The 26,051-nt window shown below is 43.6% G+C and overlaps 3 protein-coding genes across 3 annotated transcripts; 1 reads left to right on the top strand and 2 right to left on the bottom strand.

Moving 5' to 3' along the window:
* Window positions 1-1,424: 1,424 nt before the first annotated feature.
* IMP3 (IMP U3 small nucleolar ribonucleoprotein 3) lies at window positions 1,425-2,871 on the bottom strand. Its single transcript, XM_031046577.2, has one exon. The coding sequence runs from the start codon at window positions 2,772-2,774 to the stop codon at window positions 2,217-2,219; it is 558 nt and encodes a 185-aa protein (XP_030902437.2). The 5' UTR covers window positions 2,775-2,871; the 3' UTR covers window positions 1,425-2,216.
* On the top strand, window positions 2,852-14,229 carry PLA2G7 (phospholipase A2 group VII). Its single transcript, XM_031046563.2, has 11 exons — window positions 2,852-3,071; window positions 3,680-3,804; window positions 5,923-6,073; window positions 6,694-6,787; window positions 7,376-7,444; window positions 8,246-8,393; window positions 9,831-9,944; window positions 10,231-10,322; window positions 10,770-10,943; window positions 12,043-12,191; window positions 13,061-14,229. Exons 1-11 carry the CDS (start codon window positions 3,023-3,025, stop codon window positions 13,162-13,164), a joined length of 1,269 nt encoding a protein of 422 aa, XP_030902423.2. The 5' UTR covers window positions 2,852-3,022; the 3' UTR covers window positions 13,165-14,229.
* On the bottom strand, window positions 13,303-26,007 carry TDRD6 (tudor domain containing 6). Its single transcript, XM_013128371.3, has 5 exons — window positions 19,368-26,007; window positions 18,796-18,914; window positions 17,672-17,761; window positions 16,806-16,863; window positions 13,303-15,466 (listed from the first exon to the last, which is right to left on the bottom strand). The coding sequence occupies exons 1-5, from the start codon at window positions 26,005-26,007 to the stop codon at window positions 15,399-15,401; spliced, it is 6,975 nt and encodes a 2,324-aa protein (XP_012983825.3). The 3' UTR covers window positions 13,303-15,398.
* Between the last annotated feature and the right edge of the window lie 44 nt (window positions 26,008-26,051).

Below are 26,051 nucleotides of genomic sequence, written 5' to 3'. Positions count from 1 at the left end.
CATCTAAGGAGTAAAATGCCCTGTACAGGCCATGTCACTGTGCTGTTATTTTATTCTAAAGGGGGCCTACAAGAATGCTGGAGAGGGACTTTTTACAAAGTGACAGGACAAAGGGGAATGGCTTTAAACTGAAAGAGGGGAGATTTAGATTACGTATTAGGAAGAAGTTCTTCACTATCAGGATAGTGAGGCCCTGGCACAGGTTGCCCAGAGAAGCTGTGGCTGCCCCATCCCTGGCAGTGTTCAAGGCCAGGTTGGACGGGGCTTTGAGCAACCTGGTCTAGGGGAAGGTGTCCCTGCCCATGGCAGGGGGGTGGAACTGGATAATTATAAGGTTCTTTCTAACCTAAACCATTCTGGGATTCTGATCCCCCCAAAAGAGTAAAGCAGAGCCAATACACCATTTTTACCTGCACCTGAATTAGGCACCTTTTAGATTTCACAAGAAATTACATTGGTCTATATTAAGGAAAGTCATGCTCCAGAAGCAAAACATCTTTTCAATTTGCATTTCTTACCATAAGCAAGGTGCATGCCCCAAGAAAAATGCTAAGGTATTACAGGTGATGTTTTACTGAAATTCAAGTATAAACAGGAGTAGGTCATAAGATAAGCAATGGGGTTTTCCCACCTCTTTTGTGTCCTTTTCTTAATATCTATTAGCACTTTAAAACTTAATGCTCTGCTCAATGCATTTGGCTTATGAGACTAGTAGGAATTTTAACTGTTTGCTTTTTAAAAAAATAGCCATAATAATTTATAGTTCCTGGTAATTTAATGCCCCCGAAACACCTCTTTTCTGTTCAGAAAAGCCAGACCCAGGGCAGTGGCTGCAGATGAACTCCAGCCCTCTAGATTTGGGATGGACAGTCACAGCTCTGCTCTTAAACCTACTGCCAAGTCCTTTTGTAGTCCTGGGCTGGAGAAAGAAGACATTTCTACCAACCCCCCCCCCCAGTTTATAAGCTAGCAATAGCCTTGTGCTTATTAAAAAACCCTCAAAGGTCTGTAGCTTTTTGACAAATAGGGCTTACTAGAATATTTAAAAATGAGAAGAAACTCTCAGAGAAGCTACATCATAAACCAGCAGACACATTTCTTCTTATACCAACTGTTCTATTTTTGGTTTTGTGCTCTTTACTTCAAAGGTGAATAAACTTCCCAACAGCCACAGAAGGCCTGAGCATCCCCTTAGGTACCGTTTGGCTTCTGTGCTAAATGCAAAAGCTCTCCCCAGATTTACAGTTCTAGGTAGGACAGTTTTTGCCCAGACACCTCTCCAGTTAGATCTGGCTCCATAAATGATGCTTAATTGCCCGCTGGAACCCTGTACAGCAAAGATGCTGAACCCAGGGCATCAAACTTCCCTTTACAATTTCACATGAAAATGAAGTCAGCTTTTTTTTTTTTTTTTTAAATTTTAATTCAATTTTTGGCTAAAACTGTTACAGTTCCAGAAACGCAGTACTCAGCTTCCCTGTTTACAGCTGACCCCACACAATCTCTGCCTTTCCCCCATATACACATTCCCTGGTATCAAGAGGAAACCCACGAGCAGCTCCCCCAGTCACTGAGCCAGCTGCAGGAAGAACCAGCAGGGCCACCTCTTCAAAGAGCAGCAGCAAAGCTGTCAAGCTCAGTCTTAAACTCAATCTTCATCTGCACTTAAACTTTCTTCCAGCTGCTATTAGTAGCAGCCAAGCATTTAAACCCAATCACATCCTCTCCTGCATCAGGTAAAGCTCCCTCTGAGCAGTTTCACTTTATGGGAATGTATGAAAAATTTCTTCATAGGGAGGTATTAGAAGAGGCTGCTCAGGGCAGTGGTGGATTCACTGGGTCTGTAAGTGTTCAAAACCTGTGTAGATGAGGCCCTCCATGATATGGTTTAGTGGTGCTCTTGGCAGTCCTGGGACAATGGTTGGACCTGATGATTTTAAAGTTCTTTTCCAACCTAATTGATTCTGTGATTCTATGGAGCTGGGCTATCAGGTGTTTTCTCCAAGCGACAGATGTGGAACTTTCTCTGTGTTGATGAATGGAGTTGCTAGGTGCAAAGGGAAGCTGGGAGCAGAGCAACATGGTACCAGTGGTAGGTTTCCTCTTTTCTCCCCTTTCAGGTATGTTGAGGGGGGCTCTACATCTGATAGTGGTACCACCGTGTGTCCTTATTGCCCATCGTGTCCTAAGCAGCGGGCAGGGCAGGCAGTGCATCCCTAGGCGGCCAGGTCGTAGTCGTCGCGCTCCTGGTTGTAGTCGAGCACCTTCTGCCGGAGGCGAGAGGCGTCCACCCAGGTGATGAAGTCCTCCACGGCGCGGGGGATGAGGATGGCGGGGTCGGTCACCACCTCGGGCCCCACGCGGACGTGGCCCTGCTCCACGAAGGTGACGGCATGGCGCAGGTTCTGCGCCATCCGCAGCTTCAGCAGCAGGCAGGGCAGGCGCCGCCGGCAGAACGCGGCCGCAGACAGGCTCTCGCAGACGGCCAGGGACTGCCGCCCGCTCACCAGCCCCAGCCCGTACAGCTTCTCCAGCAGCGCGGCGGCGCAGCGGGAGCGGAAGGCGGCGCTGGCCGGGCCCAGGTCCCGGAGCCGGCGGACCAAGGTGCGGACTTCGCGGGCCAGCGCCTTGTAGTGCACGTAGTCCTCCCGCCGGCCCACCCGGTATCGCCGCAGCGCCTTCACCTCAGCCAAGCTCCCGGCCGCCGCCTCCCAGCTCACCAGCTCCAGCCGCCGCAGCAGCTTCTGCTCGTGGTACTTCAGCTTCCGCACCATCTTGACGGGAACGGGCTGCCGGCAAACACCGCCCTTTCCGGGGAGGAGCGGCCGCGCTCCGCCCGCCGCGGCCCCTCCCCGTCCGCCCCGGAGGGCCTGGGGGCTGGTGGGGCCTCTCTGTCGGCCTGGACATGGTTCGCGGTTTGGGGTTCACAGTGCCGGGGCTGCCGCTGTCACCGGGAGACGGAAAAGTGGCTGGTTAGAGCCTCGGCGGCTGCCGGAGCGGGGGGGCCGCTGCCTAAGGAGGGATGCGGCTGCTCCCCGCTGCGCTCTGCTGGCTCCGAGGGCTCATCCCAGGTACGGGCTGGCTTCCCAACAGCGTCCCCTGCACGGACAGGCCGTTTCTCTCTAGTGATCAGATCCAGCCTTCATCTTCCCTCTTGTGGAACGGCTCCGGCGTTCGGTTTTCTCTGTGACATCCTTCTACCCCGATGCGCAGGCTTGTTTTGCTCACCGAGGAGCTGAGAAATCTCCGCTCTCTGCCGGTCGAACGAGGAGGAGCAGCTCCATGTCATAGGCTAGTAGCTGCCTTCACAACTGAAACTTGCCGCTCTTGAGCTTGCGCTTGCCTCTTGGTGGCCAAGAAGTGAGCCTGCTGCTGCTGCTGCTCTGCACCTCCCCACCTCGACCTCCTGAGCATTGCCACAGCGCCCACAGCCAAGGGATTCCTCCCTGCCTTTCTATTCCGTGCATGGTGTTCTCTGAGCCTTGGGACTCAGGATACTGCTCCAAGGGAACCCCCCAAAAGAGCAGGTCCGGCTGGTGACTCGGGATTTCAGGTCTCTGATTCTCATCAGCAGGTTCTTGTATTAGCTCAACCTTGAATTTCCTGCATGTTTGTCAGGGTGGGTGATCTTTCACACAGGACGTTGCAGTCTCTTAATTTGCTTTGTGGTTTTCCCCAGGTTTGTCAGTGAATGCACCAATGGAACCGGGGAGCAGCAGTGCTGAGAAATTTTATAGGATTCCTAAAGGAAAGGGACCACACTCAGTTGGATGCACAGACCTGATGACAGAAAATGCAATTGAGGTAAAGCTCTTGGTGCTTCCTTCTTAGGATTAAAGACACAGTGTTAGTGAAACAACTTGCTATAGTTGTACAGATGCATCAGACAGTCTTGTTTGTGTGCAGGAATGCTCCATGGCACACACTCAGAGCTGAGCTTCCTGTCCTCTTTGTCCCAGTGTAGCATGTGTACTGGGCCTTTACCAGACGGATATAAACTACAAGGCTCCCCTACAGCTACTCCCTCCCTCCCTCCTAACATCCTTGCCTTCCTGGCTTCCTTAGGCAAGATAATGCAGACCAGCTTGTGTTCTCCTGGGACCCATGGGGTTCTTCCCATCCATCCCACTGCTCCCTTCTGCTTTGGCTGCTGCAGGGACTGCACCTGCAGTCTCTGAGACTGTAGCTGTTTTCTCATCACAAAGATCCCAACAGGGTTTGGCAGGGCTGGGTGATGAGGGTAGGCAGTTTTTCAGCCACAGGGTAAAGCATGAGGTGTCTTCGTGAGGTTTTATCTATCTGTAAAAGAACAGGATGTCAGTTCTGTAAGTGGTTAGTACAGAGAAAAGCCATGTTAAGGAGATGGGACAGTAAATAGGCATAGTAAATAGACAATAAATAGTGAGCTCACTTGTGGGTTTCCATTTCAAATACTGCTGCTTTTTAATTTTTCCATGAGAATGTGCCTGTATCTACACTGTGGTTTTATTCGTCAGGCTAGCCAGGTATAGTGGAACTTGTGAGCAGTCTGTAGTGGTTATTCATATGTTTTTGTTTACCGAGCTTACTCCATACTAGTATAAAATAAGTGATTAGTTTCTCTTTGCAATTAGACTGTGTGTTTTTCTGAGATAAGCAGTCTGTATAATTACAGTTCTCTCAGGTATAGGTAATGAATCTCTTCCCGTTTCTGGTATGCAGTTAGTCACCTGGGGAAGTTCACTGGAATCATTCTGGGATCAAATTAATATCACTTCCTGTGCAGATGAAGATGATTTCTTCTGTAATGGTCTTTGTGTCAAAGCTTGATTTAAGTTTGATGACTAAATAGAATCAGGCTTCATTAAACAAGTTTTTGGCACATGTTATGTATGAAACTGATAAATTAGTGTTCAAGAAAACAGAGTTTGTTCCAAAGATCACATTATTTTTGTCCCTAGACTTAACTTGTTAAAAAGTACAGTTTCAGCAAGACAGGGAATTTGAATAGTGTCACAAGCTTCCTTGCAAACCAGGAAGTAAGAATACAAGTTACACACAGATTATCTGCCGGGAGGTCTGCTCTGAGGTGTGCCATGCTACATTGCCACTGTCTGCATAGAAGGAATCTTGGCAAGGGGCTATGGAGGATCTGTGTAAATGTGGAAAGCTTGGGTGGTTTCCTGGAAGACCTGGAGTGCAGACAGTAAAAGAAGATCCAAACTGGTAAGAAACAGAGGTGGTTAAAGCACACGTTAACAAAGTTGTGTTTAGAAAGATGAACCACTGCAAATTTGTAAACATCTGGATGAGGAGGAAGAACAGTACATTGCATTCCCTTGCTGTGCAGCTGCCCAGGACCTTTACTGACTGCCTTTTGCTCAGCTTAGCCAGCCATACTATAGCCACATTGAGATCATGCCCATGACTCTACCCACATCTCCTCTGCTGAAGAAACGAGTCTCAGGGTAAAATTTGTCTTGCAAACCTAGAAGAAAGGTATACTTCTAGAAGGGTTCTTTTTTTCCCCAGTTAACAAGCTGAATTGGATCAGTAACAGCTGGAAGGGTGAAGAGTCACCCCTGTTAAACTGATCAAACTGCAGCATTGTGCCATTCCCTGAAGGGGAGACATAGTGAGGAACACAGAAAAAGTGATCCAACAGTATGCAGAAATGGAGCAAATAGGTAGTGTTTGTAATGCTTAACTTCATGAAATGGAGCATTATGAACTAGCCATAGCATAACCTGGAGAAGGTGATATGTATCTTTGCCTGGATGCCAACAGTCATACTACTTTAAATTCATTGCAGGGACAGAAAGAGACATAGGATTGGCATCAAAGCCTATCTAGGATAGCCATTTTCTCATGAGTTAGTTCTCTTGAGCTGTCATTCTTGTATGTGAAGCGCTTGGCAAAAATGTTTCTACTTTTTCTTCACAGGGAAGCTTCTTGCGCCTATATTATCCATCATGCAGTGCCACGGATAATGAAGAGGCACCATGGATTCCAGATAAAGAATACTATCAGGGACTCTCTGACTTCCTTAACATGTATCGAGTTGTAGGAGAAAGGCTTTTCCAGTACTACGTTGGTAAGACTGGTTCTGGTTTTATTCCTTGACTAGTGCAAGGGCATGAGCTCTGTACACTCAGTTGTCACCTCAGTGCTCCATGAGCCCTGTGTTACTGCTGCAGGATTAAAAAACAGCTTTTCTCAAAGAAGTGTGTTTGTTTGGGGTGGGTTTGTGTAGTGAGGCTTAATGCTGAACATGACCCAGTTCTCAGGCAGATCTGCAGTGTCTTGACTGCTCTGAGTAGGAATGGCTGGGCAGTTTGCTCTAGGAAGAGCTTGGATAAGCTGCACCTATGTGTTGGGATTTAAATACCACAGGGAAATGTGTAGATATACAAAGGTCAGATAGATCCTAAGGTCTGAATACCAGCTAGACTTGCATGTGTGCCTATCCCTGTAAATCTGTTTTCATAGGGTTTAAGAGATATGTAGCACTTGTGCTAGGCTGTGGATGGGAGGAGGGGAAGAAAGTAACTTCTTTTCGCTAGTAGAAAATGTTTTCAGAATCAGATCTGTATTTGTCTCCTGTATAGTAAGGATGAGATTTGGTACCTTATCTTTAGATGATCACCAAGAAATCAGCAGTCACCAGATTCTCTCATTTCAGTAATAATGACATATGCTTCGATTTTTATCTAGGTTCAGTGACCTGTCCTGCAAAGTCAAATGCTGCTTTTAAGATGGGAGAAAAATACCCACTCCTCATTTTTTCCCATGGACTTGGAGCTTTTCGGTAATTCCACAGATTGCTGACAGATTATTTTTGTTGTCTGTGTAGACAGCAGCCTCCTGAATGGTTCTGAGCAGATTTTCAGTAGGGGGTGAGATCTCTGTGGTGTTGAAAAAGATTTGAACAGGCTGCTGTGTATCAGTACGCTTCCACTGAAATCAACAGCAGTAAATAAAAGCAGGGTTGGTGTACTTGTTTGTGTTTCCCCTGTGTATTTTAGGGGTGAAGGTATTTCTTAATCCATGTGTTTCTTAATCCATGTATTTCTTAAAGCATGTGTGAAGATTAACTAGTTGATTTTTGGACAGCTCTTTCAAGATGTAAAGTGTGATATGTGCTACTTGTTTAAAACCATTAGCATTTTTTCTTCTGAATAGATAGTAAAACAGTAACAGGGTTTTGTGAAAAGACTTTGGTGCCTGGCATACAAAAGCCTGCTCTACTGGCTAGCAAATTCAAACAAGAAATATGAACCTATGTGTGTGAGCCTATGTGAATCACACATACATAGTGTGGTCAATGTTTAAAGAGCAGTCTAACTGAAATAATGACCTATGCACATGTCTCACCATGGTGTGGTTTTGATTACAGGACCATCTATTCTGCTATTTGCATAGAGATGGCTTCTCAAGGCTTTGTAGTGGCTGCTGTGGAACACAGGTGCGTATACTGCACGCTCCTGAGTTCTGATGGAAATAAACTTTATCACATTAAATAAGTTCTAAAGAAGAACTTATGTGTATTTTTAAAGAAAAACTACTTTACCTTCTTCAGCCCTGCCACCCTCTTCACATGCTGTTGCTCTTCACCCCCTCTCTGTTTCTCAGCTTAATCTTATCTAGGCAAAGGGGAGGTTTAGACTGGATATTAGGAAAAGTTTCTTCACCAAAAGAGTGCTCAGATATTGGAACAGGCTGCCCAGGGCAGTTGTGGAATCTCTGTCCTGGGAAGTGTTCAAAAACACACATAGATGAGGCGCTTAGTGACAGGTTTAGTGGTGGACTTGGACTCCTGGGATAAAGGTTGAACTTGATCTTAAAGGTGTTTTCCAGTCTAGTTGATTCTAAAGGGGATTTGCTTAGATAAGCCCTTGAATGAGAAGTCCTGAGGTAGATAACATTCATCATTCTTCAGGCAATCTGTTTTTCTCTCTCTGTTAGAGCCTGAATAATAACTTCCTTGGGTGACAGAGTTTAGTGTGAAGTGTCCCTGCCCATAGCAGGGGGTTTGGAACTAGATGATCTTAAGGTCCTTTCCAACCCTAACTATTCTATGATTCTATAATATAAAGAAAGTGGGAGTTTTGGTGGGGTTAAAGCATGATTTAGAAAGTCTGTCAATGCTCAGTTGTGATTGCAGCAGCACTGGTTGGTAGCTGAATCTCTTGAGATAAGTGAAATCTAAAACTTCGCCAATTTCATTTTAAACATCGCCAGAAATAACCTTATGTTGATATTACAGAGATGAATCTGCTTCAGCAACATATTATTGTAAAAAAAAGTCCATTTCTGAACCACAGGAAGAGTCTGCGTCAGGCCTGGAGAAGGAGTGGATCTACTACAGGAAATTGAAAACTGGAGAGGAAGAGCGTTGTTTGCGCCATAAGCAGGTACTCATCCAAGTCTGGGCTCTAGGAAGTGAGGCACAAGTGGTATGTTGAGGGCTAGCCAGCAGATTCTTTCCCTTTGACTGTTTCTGCAGTCTTTTGCTATGACTCAGGGTATATGCAAAAATGCATAAGTCCTGTGTCCCAGAAGATGGGAAAGCCAACAACAGCTTTCTTCAGAGCATAAACTGGTTCCTCAACAAAGTTTTCTCGTGAAGTTGCACTGTTGAGCGTAGTCAGCTGTTTCACCCCTGGTTCCAGTCAACTTTGTTTCTTCTCTGTATGTTCATACTTTTGCTGCCCAGCCCAGCCTTTAAGTGACACAGAATTCATTTCAGATGTTTGTGTATTCTTAGGCTTGCTTTAGCTTTTGTTTACCGTTGGATAGCAAGATGAATCATGTTTGCTTCATCATCTTCAACACACTTTAATGTGGTTTATAGCAATATAGGCAATGCAGGCTTCCCTGGTGATAAGCAGAATCCATACTAGATGTGATAATGGTCATACTGATGATTTCCTCCAAGCATAGACTTAACCTTTAAAATAATGGGAGTGTTTTCTTCTCACTAAGGCAGACTCAGCCAGGGAGGTGTTTATCTCCCTGGGCCATACAGACAGCAGTACAAGAGTCATTTCCTATGTGCATACAACATCCTGCTTACAAGTCTAAATGCATAGTGTCTGAGCTTGCAAATAACCTCCAGATGCTGTTGCCTGCAAATTTCAGTAATGGATAAGTCAGGAGATTGAGATTTATTTGAAATTCAGTGATGCACAGACATCTTGCAGTTCCCAAGGACAGCACTGTTCTCTGGCTGCTTTTGAAGCTTTTACTGATATACTGAAGTCAAAACCACTTCTTACTCTGAACAATGAGAACCTTTATTTGCAACAGCTTTGTGCAGTTTTCAAGAATATGTGTATATATATATATATATATATGTACACAAAAAGACTGGCTTCTTGAGTGTTTCTTATTTTGGGTTTATCCAGTGTAAAGACGATTTCAGGGGTGTTGTGCTGATGGGACTAGTGATGTATTGACATTTGCTCATCAAAGTGAGTAAAAGGAGGAGGAGCGAATTAGCCTTCCTTGTAGTTGTGTAACTTAAGCTTTTGCACATCCCAGCAGCCCCTTCTCTGAGTAGTGACAGGATGAAGGATTGAAGGTCTTGGCACTTGTATCTACATGTGCATGTAGATCCTCCATGTGCAGAGGATCTACACAAGAACTTCAACTCTTTGGACCTCCAAAAAGCAGTTTTTGTTTGTTGATCAGACATCAGAGTTCCTTTCTGCAGTTCAGAATAGTTCTTACAGTATCGGACACAAAAGGTAGGGGGAAATCAGCCAGTCTTGTGTCCAAAGGGCCCGCAAGCCTAGTGGTTGTCTGAAAATTCCTTCCACTGCTCTGTCCCAGCTTCTCTTTCTCCCCAGGTGCAGCAGAGAGCACAGGAGTGTATCAAAGCTCTCAATCTCATCCTTAAAATCAATTCAGGAGAGGAAGTAACGAATATGCTAAATTCAGACTTCGACTGGAATAGCCTAAAGGTGAGTGAAGGGCTGTGACTGCATGTTGTTAAACACCTAATATTGCTTCTGGTTTCCCTCTTCCATTTCTAAACTGGTGCCTGTAAACTATTCTGAAGATCACACTGTAGATCTGTGAAAATATTCTCAGCTAGATAGATAGCAATGGAGCTGAAGTAACACTTTTCCTACTTCAGTAGGGTCTATTGCCTAAAAAATTATTCCATAAAAACAAAACAACAAAAAAAAAACAGAAACAGAAGTTTGGGGAAAAAAGTCTCTTACAGCACCTGGATTTTTTTGACAGGATTCTGTTGATACTAGCAGAATAGCTGTGATGGGACACTCTTTTGGTGGTGCTACAGTTATTGAGAGTCTCAGCAAAGAAATAAGATTCAGGTAAGTATGCAAAACAAAGCAAGAGACATTTGGCACTTAAGAGGTCTGGAGCAGGGGACCTCACCTAAGATCCCCCAACTGCTGATTAGCTCTTGAAGAAAAGGCTTGTTTGGCATGTCTTGTTTTCTCAAGTTGTGCTTCTTTCAACCATGGGGATGCGGTGGAACACAATAGCTGTATCATATTTATCATGTATCATGATACTGTGGCACCCTGATGAATCTCCTGTGCTAGGCTGCACCTGGCAACTGAGACCATGGATACTGCAATAATGGATTGTCTTCCCCCAGAGGAGAAATAATTTTGAAACAAAGTGATTCATTCATCTGTTCCCCTGTTCAGCTTCATAGAGTGTTTCTCTGCCATGTCTCCTGCAAATCAAAGCATGCTGAGAACTTCCATACAAAGCTTCCTGCTCCTGTGACAGTACCCAGTTGTCTTTGACAGGTGTGGCATTGCCCTCGATGCATGGATGCTTCCAGTTGGAGATGACATTTACCAAAACAGTGTCCAGCAACCTCTGCTTTTTATCAACTCTGAAAAATTCCAGTGGGCTGATAACATCTTAAAGATGAAGAAGCTCAGCTCCAATGACACAAACAAGAAAATGATTACTATCAAGTAAGTGGCCAGGATCCATCATTCCTGTGATTGTTACTCTTGTTGAAGATGTTCAGTTACATAAGAGGGATGTGGACCTTTTTGAGCCAGTGCAGAGGAAGCCACGATGATGCTTCAGGGGCTGGAACAGCTCTGCTCTGGAGACAAGCTGAGAGAGCTGGACTTGTTCAGCCTTGGAGAAGGGAAGGCTCCTTAAGGGGAGACGTTAGAGCAGCTTCCAGTGCCTAAAGGGCTGACAGGAAACCTGGAGAGGGACTTTTGTCAAGGGCCTGTAGGGACAGGACAAGGGGGAATGGCTTTAAACTGGCAGAGGGGAGATTGAGATGAGATACTAGGAAGAAGTTTTTCCTTGTAAGGCAGGTGAGGCCCTGGCACAGGTTGCCCAGAGAAGCTGCGGCTGCCCCATCCCTTGCAGTGTTCAAGGCAAGTCTGGATGAGGCTTTTAGCAACCTGGTCTAGTAGAAGGTGTCCCTGCTTGTGGCAGGGGGGTTGAAACTAAATGATCTTTAAGGACCCTTCCAACCCAAAACACTCAATAGTTCTATATAACTGCAGAAAGACGGTCAATACCGACGGTCATGGCCCAGGTTTTCACTGGATGTTTAAAATAGATAGCAGTATGTTCCCACACTAGAGACAGAGCCTTCTCAAAGCTGGCAGTAACCCTAAGTTTATGATACCCCAAGGTGTGCATTCCTGCCCCCGGCCGCAAGTTTTGCTGAAATACAAATCTGCATTTGAACACTTTAAATAGCCTTCTGGGTGCATTTACACACTTGCCTCATTAAGGTACTGCATGCAGCAGAGTTGATGCCTCTATAATTAGCCTTATACTCAGAGGAGAGAGACAACTTGAAGTTTTGCCAAGGCCACTTCTGATTGCTGTTGCAGTGACTACAGTAAAACACGTACAAAACTTCTTCCCTTCTGTGGTTAGGGCAGAATTCACTACTCATCTTGCATGCTCATGAGATTAACCTGCTTTATCTTCTGCTAAAAGAGACAGTATAAGATGTGTGACTGCCTTTGAAGAAGCCTGTGCAACCAGGCTTTTAATCAGACATTCTTAAGAGCCTGGGGCTCATTTTTCTGTTTGCAGGGGGTCAGTACATCAGAGCTTTCCTGACTTTACCTTTGTGAGTGGAGGACTTATTGGAAGATTTTTCAAACTAAAAGGAGAAATAGATCCAAATGAAGCTATTGATATAAGCAATCATGCATCATTAGCCTTCCTGCAGAAACACTTGAGTAAGTATCTGTTTACATCCAAGTATGAAGTTAATATTTAATTCCTGAGGCTTTCTATATAACCATTCAGTTTAGTACAACAACACAAGCAAGCAACTTAACATGAGCTGGCTTCAGTGAGCGCTTGCAGCCCAGAAAGCCAACTGTATGCTGGGCTGCATCAAAAGGAGCATGACCAGCAGGTTGAAGGAGGTGATCCTGCCCCCTGCTCTGCTCTTGTGAGACCTCACTTGGAGTATTGTGTGCAGTTCTGGTGTCCTCAACATAAAAAGGACACGGAACTGTTGGAACAAGTGCAGAGGAGGCCACGAGGATGATCAGGGGACTGGAGCACCTCCCATATGAAGACAGGCTGAGAAAGTTGGGGCTGTTCAGCCTGGAGAAGACTGCATGGAGACCTCATAGCAGCCTTCCAGTGGAGGCTCCCTTCAGATAAGGACGATGGGGAAGGACTCTTCATTAGGGACTGTAGTGATAGGACAAGGGGTAATGGGTTAAAACTTAAACAGGGGAAGTTTAGCTTGGATATAAGGAAGAAATTCTTTACTGTTAGGGTGGTGAGGTACTGGAATGGGTTGCCCAAGGAAGTTGTGAATACTTCATCCATGGCAGTGTTAAAGGCCAGGTTGGACAGAGCTTTGGGTGACATGGTTTAGTGTGAGGTGTCCCTGCCCATGGCAGGGGGGTTGCAACTGGCTGATGTTAAGGTCCTTTCCAACCCTAACTATTCTGATTCTATGTCATTTTTCCCTCCCTAAAACATCATGCTTCCCCTACTTTGCCAACTTGGGTTCAGTTTTTAGTGTAGCTTTAAAAAAGCCAATTACCTCAGTCATTACAACTCAGGCTTTCTTTTCCCCATTTTATAGGTCTTAAGAAAGATTTTGATCAGTGGGATTCTCTTGTGGATGGCATAGGACCCAATGTTATTCCTGGTACCAATATTGACTTACCTCCAGCTGAACCTGAATAAGGAATACAAAGAAGTACTGAAAATGCTACAGACATCACAACACTAATATTGGCCAGACAATTCTCAGACACATGATAACGTTGGCCACCTACACAGCTTTTGGGGTGTGGAACAAAAAAAGAAAAAAAATAAAAGAGATAAGGCATTAGTTTTTATTATCATCAAAATGTAGAGAGATTTAGTTCAAATGAGTCAGTGGGATTCTCTGAAACACTGCAACAGGGTAACTTCTGCTTGTAGGCAGCCGAGGGGAAATCATTTGATGGTAATTTAAACTCTCTGGTTTTGATTTATAATCAAGTTTGCAGAGCGTTAAGCTTTAAGGAATACAGCTGAAGTTGTGTTTACCAAGGTTTAAGTCAGTCTGCATCCAGCAAACTTTTTTTGCAGTGGAAGAAAAAAAAAGAAATCTCTGATTTGTTATTAAACCACTTTCAACTGTTGTCAGAGCACAGCTGAAATACAAAGTTGGAGCAGGTTTTTGCTCCTCCTAAGTCGGAGAGGTACCAGATGAAGGGTTTCAACACTGTCTTATTTTAGTAAGCCCCAGTAAAAGCTACACGAATTATCTTAATGTAACAGAAGTGTTTGTTCAGACACAGGATTTCTCATATGAGCTCAATCCACTTACATTTAAGATCTGTGTTTACTACGATACTTTGAGGCTGTTTCCATTCCAAAAGCTGCTGAAATGGTCACTCTTGTTGTATCAACTACAATTCCCCTTAGTCAAAGCTCCAAGCACTGCCACTCTTGCTGTCTGAATTACCACTGTCAGTCATACTGTTGTAGGTGAAATTACAGAAGAGTTGTGTCACTTTTACCACTCCCTTTAGAAAGGAGTAATTAAGCATTGCTTGATCATCTTGATGTTTCTGTCATGGATGTACTACTCGGACACTCATCTTTGTACAGGTACTTGCTGTCTGTATCTGTCAGTAGAAGCAGTTGACTATGTGGTTTGCTAACAGAAGCTCTGGTTTTTAGAGCAAAACTCCTTGAAGCTGCCACCTGGAAGAGCAACTTCTAAATGAATAAACCTTGCAAAAGGGGGAGTACTTCTAACTGTAGCCTATTTGTTTCAAAATCAGGTGACAAAACTGAGGCAACAAGAACAAGCAGAGCAGTTAACAGAGTAATTAAATATTTATATAATTTGTGATCTTAACATGAGATTACAACATCTACGACCCATTTTCAGAATTAAATTCTCTCCAGACTATTAATATGTATTGTCTATTAAGGGACTAGACACACACTTGTTTCTTCTTACTGTGTAAGCACTAACCCTGACATGTACTGTGATATTAACCCAGACTATTACATTGTCAGAGATCTTGACACAGAACAGGACTACAAAGCAGAAACCTCCTTTCAACACATGAGGAGAATAAAAGGTGAGATAAGATGTGGCTGGTTTAACAAACCCTTACCCCCCACTGTACACATGCAGAGCAAAACCATTCTGCTAGGTCTGCATATTTGTAGGAAAAGTTTTATCTTTCATTAGTGCAATTAAGGCCTTGTCATAAATAGAAGTTCTGTTTTGTACATGACTGATATTTCAAAGCATTCACCACAGCTCAGTGATCTATAGAGAGCTGGTTAGGGTCAAAACAGAACCAGGATCTGCAGAATGTGCACAGCTACATCTAACTGCAGTAGTACAGTTGAAAAACGATACTTGGTATGCACACAATATTTGGGCTTATGCTTAGGGAAAAAACTAATCATTAACAGTATACAGCAACTAAAGCTTTATGCCATCTTCTTCCATTGCTTTATAACAGCACCAAATGCAAGACTTCAACTTGAATAACTATGTTCCCCCACAAAAAAAACCACTCCTCCCCACACAAAAAAAAATACACCCTCAACCATTATTGGAGAGGGAAAAAGCCCCTCAAAACACTCAACAATGCAACTTTCCTCAAAACAAACATCAGAAAGCAGTATTGTGCACCACAGTAGCCTATACAGCAACTCAAACCTCTGTTGAAGAATCACCCACTGGCAGCTAGATAACAAGAAAGTACAGAAATGAGAAGCCAAACAGTAACAGTCTAGTAACAAGTACTGCTCCTTGGCAGGGAAGTATGGTAGTGACAGACATTTGCTCCGTTATGTTGAAGAAACACTCAGTGCTTTGCCTGTATTCTTGTTACCATGAAAACACATTTTCACAGGAACTCTTGTGGACACAGGTACTTGTTGAACTTCATGTGGTGAACACATCATTTCAGCAATGTTGGAGAACATGAGGGATCTTCAGCTAAATGTGAACTGTAGCCACTTTGCTTTTCTACAGAAAGTAGAAATAGATTAGACCCATCAGAATTTTTCTATAAACATATAAATGCATTAATATTTAAAGTCTAATTCAACAAGGCTTTGGACTACATATCAACATATTGCAACATATTAAAAGACTATACTCAGGCAAAGTTATCATTGTAAGGATAGGATAATTGAAACAACAGAACTGCCCAAGATGAAGCAAGCAGTACTCCCAGATTTTAGTTACAAGTTCAAGCCACTCCATTCCTCAGTGGTCTTAGGGTAACACATTGCAGTTTTTGCATCCTGTGGATTGGGTACATTCTACTCTAACTGCCTTTGCAGGCAGTGGACCACATGTGCAGCAAGATCTACATCTATGCCACATGATTGCATGACCTTAACTACATTTTCTGTGCTGTTCGCCCAACAGGTAACTAGATCTCCATTGCAGGCTTCATAATTTGTTACCTGAAAACCAGCCCACTTTCTGTACAGGTGTACCAAAATGAAATTACTAATTCAACCACTGAAAACACAAATGCAATATCTACTCAAGCTTAGTTCAGTCTCCATCAGGCAACCACTGGTCAAACACTGGAACCAATTACCTAGAGAGGTTCTGGAGTCTCCATCCTTGGATAGATTCCAGACTTGGAAGGAAAGTCCTAAGCCACCTGCTCTGGTTGACTTTGCTTTCAGCGCCTTAAAAGGTCCATTTCAACCAGAAATTCTCTACAATTCCATAGATTTTAATATATTTTATATAGTATATAATCAGAAAGAACTTGTACTATTTTCTTTGGTACACAATAGGTGTTTGCTAGTAACACTTCAGAATTTAAGTAATAAAGACATACATGGCACTATTCACAAACTACCTTTACAACAACTAAGATAGTATTATTAGGGGTTTAGATTTATAGATGAAGACCTGTTAAGGAATTGGGGCATTCAGATACCAAATTACAGTGCTTAGTAGAGTCTGCCTAGTAGTTGCCCACATTTCTGAGGCAAGGCGAGCAAGAGCAGCATACTGGTGGCCAATGCTCAAAACCCTACCAAAATCTGTAACATAGGTGTACCACTCCAACTTGTCCAAAAGGCTCAATCCACTAAGTTGAATAAATAATACTAAACTGATTTCTAATCAATAAAGTAGCAGCTTATATTATAGATACTCATCATTAAACTGACAGTACATAGTACATAAACTAATGCTAAGAAAAATCAGAACAACAATAGTAAATACATAAGCTAAAAAAGGTTTCAACTGTAGTTTCATAAATAAAGCATTTCCTAGAAAATAAGAAAGCATCCAAACATGGAGCTCACCACCTCTTTGGAGTTTAAGGCAGTCTTACCTTGAAGTGAAGATTCCTCTGGTAATAACTGCAAGTTTCCTGTTAAATGGGTTACTGCCTAAACAAAGGGGGATTCTGTTAGGAAGTTGGCACTACTGCCAAGATATCTTTCAATTGAAGTGATTCCTTTAATACTAGACTAACTTTTTTCATCAGCAGTGTGGGACTCTTAATTTACCACTGCTCTGTCCCCTTATAACTCACTACAGAAGTCTTCTGCCCACTTTTCACTTTGTTGGAAGAAGTACATGTGAAGAATAAACTGGAAATTCATTCTGTTATCATCAGTAGGATGGCTGACAACCTGAGTGTCAGGTTCCAGAGATTAGTTTTTCATTTTTTGGTATGTCATGAAGAACACAGGTGAAAAGTCTTACTATAACTTCCCAATTACTTAATTATAGAAGTATTTTTCATAATTTACCAGTTATTTACATGCTCTACTAGCATGATCTGTCAAAAGCCATAATCAGCATTGTTCTACAGTTCTTGATTAATACTAGTCTTCCCATAACATTTCTTCCTTCAAGCTGTTTTCATAAATCTATTCCCAGCCTGAACTCACAGTCCTCAGGCCAAATGGCTGACAGTTTATAATTTGTGTAAACTATTTATATGGATTTGTATGTCTGTTATATAATACATTAATACAAGTTTCTATAGTCTCCATAGTGATTCAGAGAGAAGGAAGGATAATATGAAGTCTTAAAATACTGCGCTTCTAGCAGTGGGCATGAATACACAGATTTAGATTAACGCTGCTTTGCCTTTCTATTCTCAGGGTGACACAGGGAGAAGCACACCTAAACTCAGCCCTTTCTAAAAGACAGTACTATCCTGCCCAGTCCACTACCACACTGCCTTACCTCAGATGACTTGTAAGCCCAGTCAGGAACACCATTCCAGACATTCTCAGGATCCACAACCTCCTCATTTCCACTGGAGAGATTCAAGACCTGTACAGACAGAGCCAAACCACATTTAACACAGCAGTGGATCAATCCCGAGAACACACTTAGCAAATAAGACATCATAGTAGGAGGAAAACAAAGCGGAGGATTTTCTGACTTTGAGAAGGCTTTCAGTCTGTATCTAGCAAGGAAGAGCAAGTTAACCTCTAATAAAGCTGAGTATCACTGCTGAATTTGCTCAAGGTTCTCCTGAACTTTTAACCTGAGTATATTGAGAGAGGAAGGCTGGAAAACATGTACTAGGTCAGAACCAGTAGGAAACAAATCAGTAGGGTTATGGCAACATAACCAACACTCATCTGAATACAGGCTGAGGTTAGTTTTAGATACCCAAGGGATCCACTAGTAAAAGATGATCTTCACGATCTCAATCTTCCAAAAAGTTACTTTTATGAAGTGATCTTTTGGATTTGCAATCTTAAATTATAACTTAAAGGCCCTTTTATGTTAAGTATAACATCTGTGCATTTGTGTACATACACACACACTCCCCCTGAACCAGAGGAAGATTATTTATCCCATAGCTTAAACAGCAGAACAACACAGCCCATTAATCTGTTAACTCTCACCAACCACTAATTTAATACATTTCACTGAAGCAGTAATAGTCGTATATTCATTATTAATTACAATATAATTTAGGTTTCTTCGCAAATTTATATTGTTCTAGCACCAGTTCCTCAGTATAAAACACCAGTAAAATAATGATAAGTTTCATAAGCATTTAATGGTAACAACTCCACAGCAGAACATTAATTTGCAGGCCAGAGAAACACACACACAAATATGTTATCTCAAACTGGAGCCAGATCCTTCAGTCTTCCTATGAAGGGAATATCAAGTATTGACATATAGCATCCACTCAGTTGTTTCTATGTAGTTTGTAAGTGCAGAATCAACCTTGGGAATATTAAGTCTTAAATTCTGTAATAGACTTCCCTAAAATATTAAAAAATTGGAGGAAGACCAAAAAAGACCAGATCTTAAGTATGCAGAAAGAGTATTGAAACCCTACTTACCCTGGTACCTTTTTCAGATACCTCCAAAATGCGAGCCTCATACCATTTTTGAGAGGTCCTCACCACGCATTTTGAACCAACAGCAAAGCCCTTCAGATGACAAATATATTCACTGTGTCCTATAAAAATCATGTATCAGCAAAGGAGGAAGAAAATAAAAGCACAGGAAAACCACAGACAACAAAAACAACCCCTCCAAAAACAGAAACCCACAAATTGCCTCACAACCTTGCTCCCATACTCCCCATCCCCCTTCTAAACTTTTATTTAATATTTGAAAGTTTAAAATTTGTCATCTTGCACAGTCTTAAATATGCATTTCATGTTCAGATATGATTTTCAATCATAAAATCATTAACCTCTCAAAGATTAGCTGCTGTTAGTCTGTGACATGATCCATTAGATGCTACACTTAATCTGATGTCCTTAAGCCATGAAAGCATACTGATGTTAACATTAAAATAGTAACTTATTAGGCAATAAAAATTAGGCTTCTATAAGAAAGTGATTTTCATTTGAATATGCACAGCATTTTGATTATTTAACTCCTTAAAAAAACTCAGATACTTTACCTGCATCGCAGGCAGCCAACTTCTTGTTTTGCTTTTCTTCTACATCTTCATCCTCAGGCTTACAGGCTGAATACCGCATATGCGTATTTCCACATTCTTTAAATGAGTCACTGAAGTCTCGTTTCATCCATTCTTCCACGTAACAGACATCTTTCTTCTGCCACTCCTTCTGTTTCTCAACACTGCAGTCACATGATTTTACAGTGCAAACAGACCTCCGATTCATCAAGTCTTCTGTAAGAAACGAAAATTGACTTCTGCTATTTGCAGAACTTTGCAGTGCAGTGTGTTCCAACCCTAATGAGTCCTCATCCCCATCTTCCTGAGATGGGTGCACATCAGGCAGCACCAGTTCCAGAAGCTGTTCAATTTCAGCACCCAGCAATGACAGCATGTCATGGGTCTTCAGGTCCAGTTGTTTCTCAGATCTACCATCAGACAAAGACAGCTTTAGGGAAGGAGGCTCTTCTTCTATCCAGTCTTCTTGCAAAGACTCTGCTTTATGAATTCCAGACATGTTCAATTCTGGTTTCTCTGCATTCCCTCCCAAAGAAGGCTGAACATCAGATGGAATCAGCTCTGCTGTGTTCTCTCCATTGCTAACCAAAGGCACTGATTTCTTCCCCTCATTAAGTGATGGTAAGAGCTCAAGAAAGTTCAGAGCTGCCAACTCTGCTGTGTCCTCACTCATGACTGGTAGTTCAAATGATTCCTGTTCAAACACTTTCTCTCTTGCTTTAACACCCACAGCTGTCTGCGTTTCAGCTGACTCTGTCTTCAGAGTTTCTTGTGTTTCTTCAGCAAAGGGCTGAACTGAAAGTGCCTCAAGCTCCAGTATTAACTCTTTTAGATCATCATATGAACATTGATTTTGTAACTGATCCAGTGCTCCTAACATCTCTGTTTTATCACTTGAAGATGACTGTAGCACTGTCTCTCTTTGCAGTTCTTGTTTGTTTTCTAGGAAAAGACTGGCTGCTGAAGCACTGCCTGTCAGTTCTTTCAGCTCAGCATCCTCTTGAAATGTCTTTTCAGGTAATTCTTGTTCCTCAGCTTTCATTTCACTCTTCAAAACATGAAGACTACAGCTTCTCATTGGTTCTAGTAATACATTGTTACTGCTGTCTCCTCCAGACAGAGGTATGTCTTCATCAAAGTTGTTTTGATGCTCAGCTGGTTCACATCCATCTTCAGCCTTCCCAGACATATGCTCAACAGCTTTGACTGACATACTTGTTTCTACAGTATTGAAACACTCAGAAGTTATACCCAGGAAAGGTTCAGAACAAAGTGAAGCACTTTCACTTTCTTCTTGAGCTAATCCACAAGCAACAGGAGTTCCTCTTTCCAGACAAGGACTCGTATCATTCGTTGAACATCTGTTTTCCTTTATGGGGTTCTCAAGGTCTGAGAAAGCTTTGTCATCAGTTCCCTTATTAGCCTTCCAAAAAGACTTCATCTCTTCATTAATACTCTTACCAGAAGCTTCCAGCTTGACAACAGACAGAGGGACTTCAGAAGCTTTGCATTCTCGAGTTTCTATTACTTTTGCTTCCAATAAGACATCTTGGGTCATATCATTAAACTTCTCTTTTGCTTCACTAAGCCATGAACCCTCAGAGGAATTGAAATCTGACAGACAGCAAGCAAATGCTTGATTAGGTAACTGACTTAATTCACATGGAATCTGTCTGATCAACTCCATGCTAATAGTTTCCTCACTTCCATAATCCACATGTCTAACAACTACTCTGTCACCTTCTATGCTGCTGACTTTAGCTCTGTAGAACTTCCCATCTTGACTATATTTTGCTAGACAAATATCGCCACTTTTAACACAAGCTCCGCAATCATTCAAAGATTTTAGTCCAATACTTTCAGCTTCCTCGATTTTTTCCTCTATGTACTTCATGTCTTCTGTATCAGCACTGCAACTCCAGAAGTATTCTGGACCATTTCCCACTGTGACATAAATTTTTACAGTCTGGCCTGCCTCTGGAAATTTCCAGATAAATGAGTTAGAGTTACTTATACAAGGAGTTTTATTTTGTGCCTGAGGCAGCAAAGGCTCACACTCAGTTAGTGTGTCACTGTTCGCTCTTTTATCAAGTATTTCTGTTGAACAAGATCCTTTGCTACTTGCAAGATTTTCATCAGCTAAATCCACAGTTATTATACCTTCATGGTCACTGAGGATAACTTCCCATTTATCCTTAACCTTCTCCACAAATTCACACGTTAGCAGAACTTCACTTGTTCTCTTGATGAAGTAAAGCACAGCTTTCTCTGCCCAGTCTATGTTTTCTTTGCATTTAAGTCCACCTAGGAAGCAGTGAATGCTTATTGCTGGAATAGATGACAAGCTTTCAGGCAGTCTGTGTGCTTGACCAACATTAATTACTGAAGTATTACCATAATCAATATATTGTATGCTTATCAAATTATCAGAAGTCTTTTCTTTCACTACAGCTCGATACCACAGGCTGTCTTCTGAATAAGCAGCACTGATTAAGTCTCCCACTTGGCAAAGCTGTCCACAAGGGTTCTTTCTTTGTGTCCTATCATTTAAGCTTTCTGAAATGCTGTTAAGCTGAGCCTCATCACTTTCTAGCTGAACATAAAAATCCAGTGGATCATTTACGTAAGACACATACACTGACACTTTAAGACCTGGCATTATCTTCTGCTGCAGTAGATCAGATACATTTTCAAGCACTATACTCCCACCTTCAGCATCAGACTTAATACCTGACTGTGTATCCATCTGGATGGAGAGCAAGGACTCCTTCCCAGCTTTATTTAACAGGGAAGCATCCTTCTTACTACTAATCACTTCCTCAGATTCTAGTAATCCAGCTGGCAGATCTCCCTTTGTAGCAGTCTGGGAAAGGTTTTCATCTTCTTTCTTGAAGTGCCTTTTGCTACCCCCCCTTTCTCCTTGTGCTTCAGATCTGCTTATTTTCCTTTCAAGAGTCCTGTGTGCATCCAAAGTGGATTCTGAACCCCCATTCCTCTCCATCACATCCATATTTATAGAGCACAAAGTTTCATTTTCTATAGGCCCAGCTCCTGTATTGCTCATTAAGCTTAACTCCTTCAGTTTTGCATTAATTTGAGTATTACCATCAAACAACTCAACCAACAGTTTACCATCAGATTCCCTTGCTACAATGATCACTCTTAATTGCCTTTCTAGGACAGCTTGTTTAAACCATGCTACAGCTTCTTCAGGAAGATGAGATATATCAGATAAGGAACACTTTATGGCCTGCATTGGCAAAAGCAAGATATCACAAACATCACTGGGTAAAGGAAGAAGGTTATCTTTATCTATTGTCTCTGTGTTCCCAAAATCCACAAAGAAGACTTCCGTATCAGGTTTCCTTTTCATAATTATTCCCCTGTACCACTGATTGTCAGTATACTTGGCTAGACACAAGCTCTCAGACTTCTGCAAGGTTTCTAAGCTGCTCATTTTTTCACTTAGGCGACCAATGTTATCAGTAAGTTGTGCTAAGATATCTGAACATCTTTCGAGTTGGCAGTAAAATGTCCATGGATCCTCAACATGTGTAATATAAACTTCTTCCTCACTCCCAATTTTGATACCATGCATAGAATAGTAGTAAGAATGAAGATGAACCAAGGATGACACAGGATTTTGAGGAGATAAAGGTCTGGCTACACCCCTCTCGGTCAAAAACTGGCAAGCACTCTGAAACGGTGTCATTAAATCCACAATGTTAAACAGCTCCTTGCTTATTGAAGCCAAGGCAAATACTGTACACTTCAGTTCAAGATGAGATGACGAAGTATCAACAAACTCCTGAAAAGCCTGAATTGCTGCTTCATCCCAAGCAAAAGGATCCTGACCATTTGGTTGAATTAAGTTGTAAAGGCTGCACCTGAAAGCCTGCACTTCTAACTTAAGGAAGCGTTTGTGAATTGAGCGGAGGTTTGCTAGAGAGACTAGCTCTCTGTTGCCATAGTCAACATATATGACTTCTACTTTTTCTGCAGAAGGAACTTCACTAATAATTAAAGCCCTGTACCATTTTTCATCCTCTGAGTACTGGGCTAAACACGGAGAATTTGGCCAAGCATGTGGTTGGGATGGATTTTCACAATACTCCTGAATTTCAGACATTAATAACTTAAGGTCTTGGCAATTTCTACTTAGCTGACACCAAAAATAACCCGGATTTTCAACACATGACACTACAACATTAACTGTAGTTCCCACTTCTAACTGACCTCCACAAAAGGAGCTTAGCTTCATTTTGTCATAATTTTGTGTACAGGAGATGGGTGGGTTATCCTTGCCCTCACACTTCTGAGCAGGAAGAGATTTACTACCTGCAGAATTGTGAATGGCTGCAACAGGGCTCCCTCTGACCACTACAGCTGCATAAGAATTAAATGCTCTATCACTTCTCTTTAGATCAGATTCCTCTCCCAGCCTCTTCTCTGCTTTTATTTGTTTTTCTTCCCCAACATCTGAGGCCAGGCTCACAGCCGTATTAGGTGATTTCTGGACACTCTTGGCTATTTCAGACTTGTGGTATTCAGCATACCCTCCCTGAGCCATGAGTTTACTTACACTTTTCTCTCCTAATTGGGACTGGTCAAAAATTTCAACTATGTACTTGTGACCATGCACACTCAAAAAATGAGCCTTTAGTCTCTTGTTCAGTACAATCGCTCTAAACGCAGACACAGATGGTTCACTCCAGCTCCCTCTCAGAGGGCAGACATCTGCCAAACAACACTTCAGAGCTAAAGCAGGCAGTTCCCTGAACTGAGGGAGCAGCTCCTTCAATGCACACCTATGTACAGTTTCTGTATTGCCTCTGTCCACCAGGTATATTTCTACCTCACTGTCCAGTACCCTGGTGATCACTGCTCGATAAAAGGCACCTTCTTTCCCACTGGCACAACAAAGGGATCCAGGCTGTAGATCCCACCTAGCACCATCCAGCTTCACGGCATGTGAATAGAAATCCCACATGCACTGCTTCAACTGCCCAAAGAGCTGCTGATGCTCATGGAGCTGCAGCCAGAACTCAGATGGGTCTCGGAGGTGGGAGACCTGCGCATCGTAGAATGCACCTAAGTTCACATGTACATCAGCTACAGGAGCAGAAGCCAGATCTCCATGTGCTAAAACTATGGGAGGTGCTCCTGGAGGCAATTCCAGTTCCCCTGGGGATTCCTCTACTTCCAGCTGCTTCTGACCCTCAGTTTGGCTCACCTGTGTATGGCTGCTGACCAGGCAGCAAGCCTGCAGCCCAAAAACATAGTTCAAGTTGATGCCATTTTCCCCATACAGGTTCACATAATAGAGATGCTCAAAGGAGTTAAAGGCTTTGATGTGAGCATTCACTCCTTTGCCTAGCACTAATGCTTTCAGCTTACTGATCTGCAACGGGGACCAGCCATAACCCCCATCCGAGATACCCTGAAGAGCACATGCGTAAGTTACCACAGGTACGTGGAAACACTCAGGGGGCAAATGGCACAGGTTAGCTCTGGTCACAGTCTCCTTCCTGCCATAGTCCACAAAGATCACTAGAGCCAGTTGCTGGTTTCTCTCCCCAGCAATAAGCTCCAGCAGGAGTGCACGGTACCACTGGCCATCTCTGCCACGGGCAGCACAGGGTGAGCCCACTTTGGGTAATGGCAAGCAGGAGGAGGATTTGTAAGTGTGGTGGATGGTATCAGAAAGGCAAAGGATCTCCTGGGACAAGCTCTTCAACTGGCAGTAGAAGTGGTGTGGGTCAGAGACATGGGTCACTAGAACAGGCTCTGTCACATCCAACCGAAGCTGTGGGTACACATAATCCAAAGGAGGTGACGCAGGCTGATACGAGAGCAAAACATGGGGAAGCTGTGGCACTGCAGAAGATACAAAGGAAGATGCTGAAGGCTGTACTTTGGGGTGGCTCCTTGGGTGGCCATAAGGTAGGCACTGCCTGAGCATCTGGCAGAACCAGCTGGGAGTGACCTGCCTGGCCAGGCCCAGGTGATGCATCTGGGACACGAGCTGGGGCAGCTCAAGCACTATGAGCTGCGGTGTCAACACCTCCTGCACCCGTCCAGACATCTCCTTGCCGTGCAGGAAGCTCAGGAACTCCATAGCCTCCACCGTCCAGTTGGAGAACGGAGGATCCCCACAGGCTGCCACCCCGGGGCTTCCAAAGGGCACAACATCAGCTACAATACAGCCCAGCACCTCCGGGGGCAGGCGGAACAGCTCCTCGCAGCCCCGCGCCAGGTAACAGGCGGACGTGACCACCATGCAGCCCTCATCAAGCAGGAACACGCGGTAGTCCTGGCCAGAGCGACTCACCACGCAGCAGCGGTACCACAGCCCGACCACCTCCACCAGGCCCAGGTCTCCCGTGCACAACTCAACCCCACCAGCCACCGAGTCGGTTGGTCGCGGAGCAGCCGCCCGGCGCGGCCCCGCCGCCGCCTGGATCTGACCGCGGAGGCTGATGTAATCGGCGCGGCGGTCGCCCAGCAGCCCCCAGAGCCGCACGATGGGCACCTCGGGGCGCAGGCCCACGGTGCAGACCCGCAGGGTCACGGTGCTGCCGCGGCTGAGCATCCCCGGCCCGCTGCTGCGCCCGGAACTCATCCCGCCGGCAGCGCCCGCGCGTCGCCAAACGGCCGCCCGCACAC

The sequence above is a fragment of the Melopsittacus undulatus genome, chromosome 3, assembly GCF_012275295.1.
Source record: "Melopsittacus undulatus isolate bMelUnd1 chromosome 3, bMelUnd1.mat.Z, whole genome shotgun sequence".
Lineage (NCBI taxonomy): Eukaryota > Metazoa > Chordata > Aves > Psittaciformes > Psittaculidae > Melopsittacus > Melopsittacus undulatus.
This window is presented reverse-complemented; position numbering and strand designations above follow the sequence as displayed.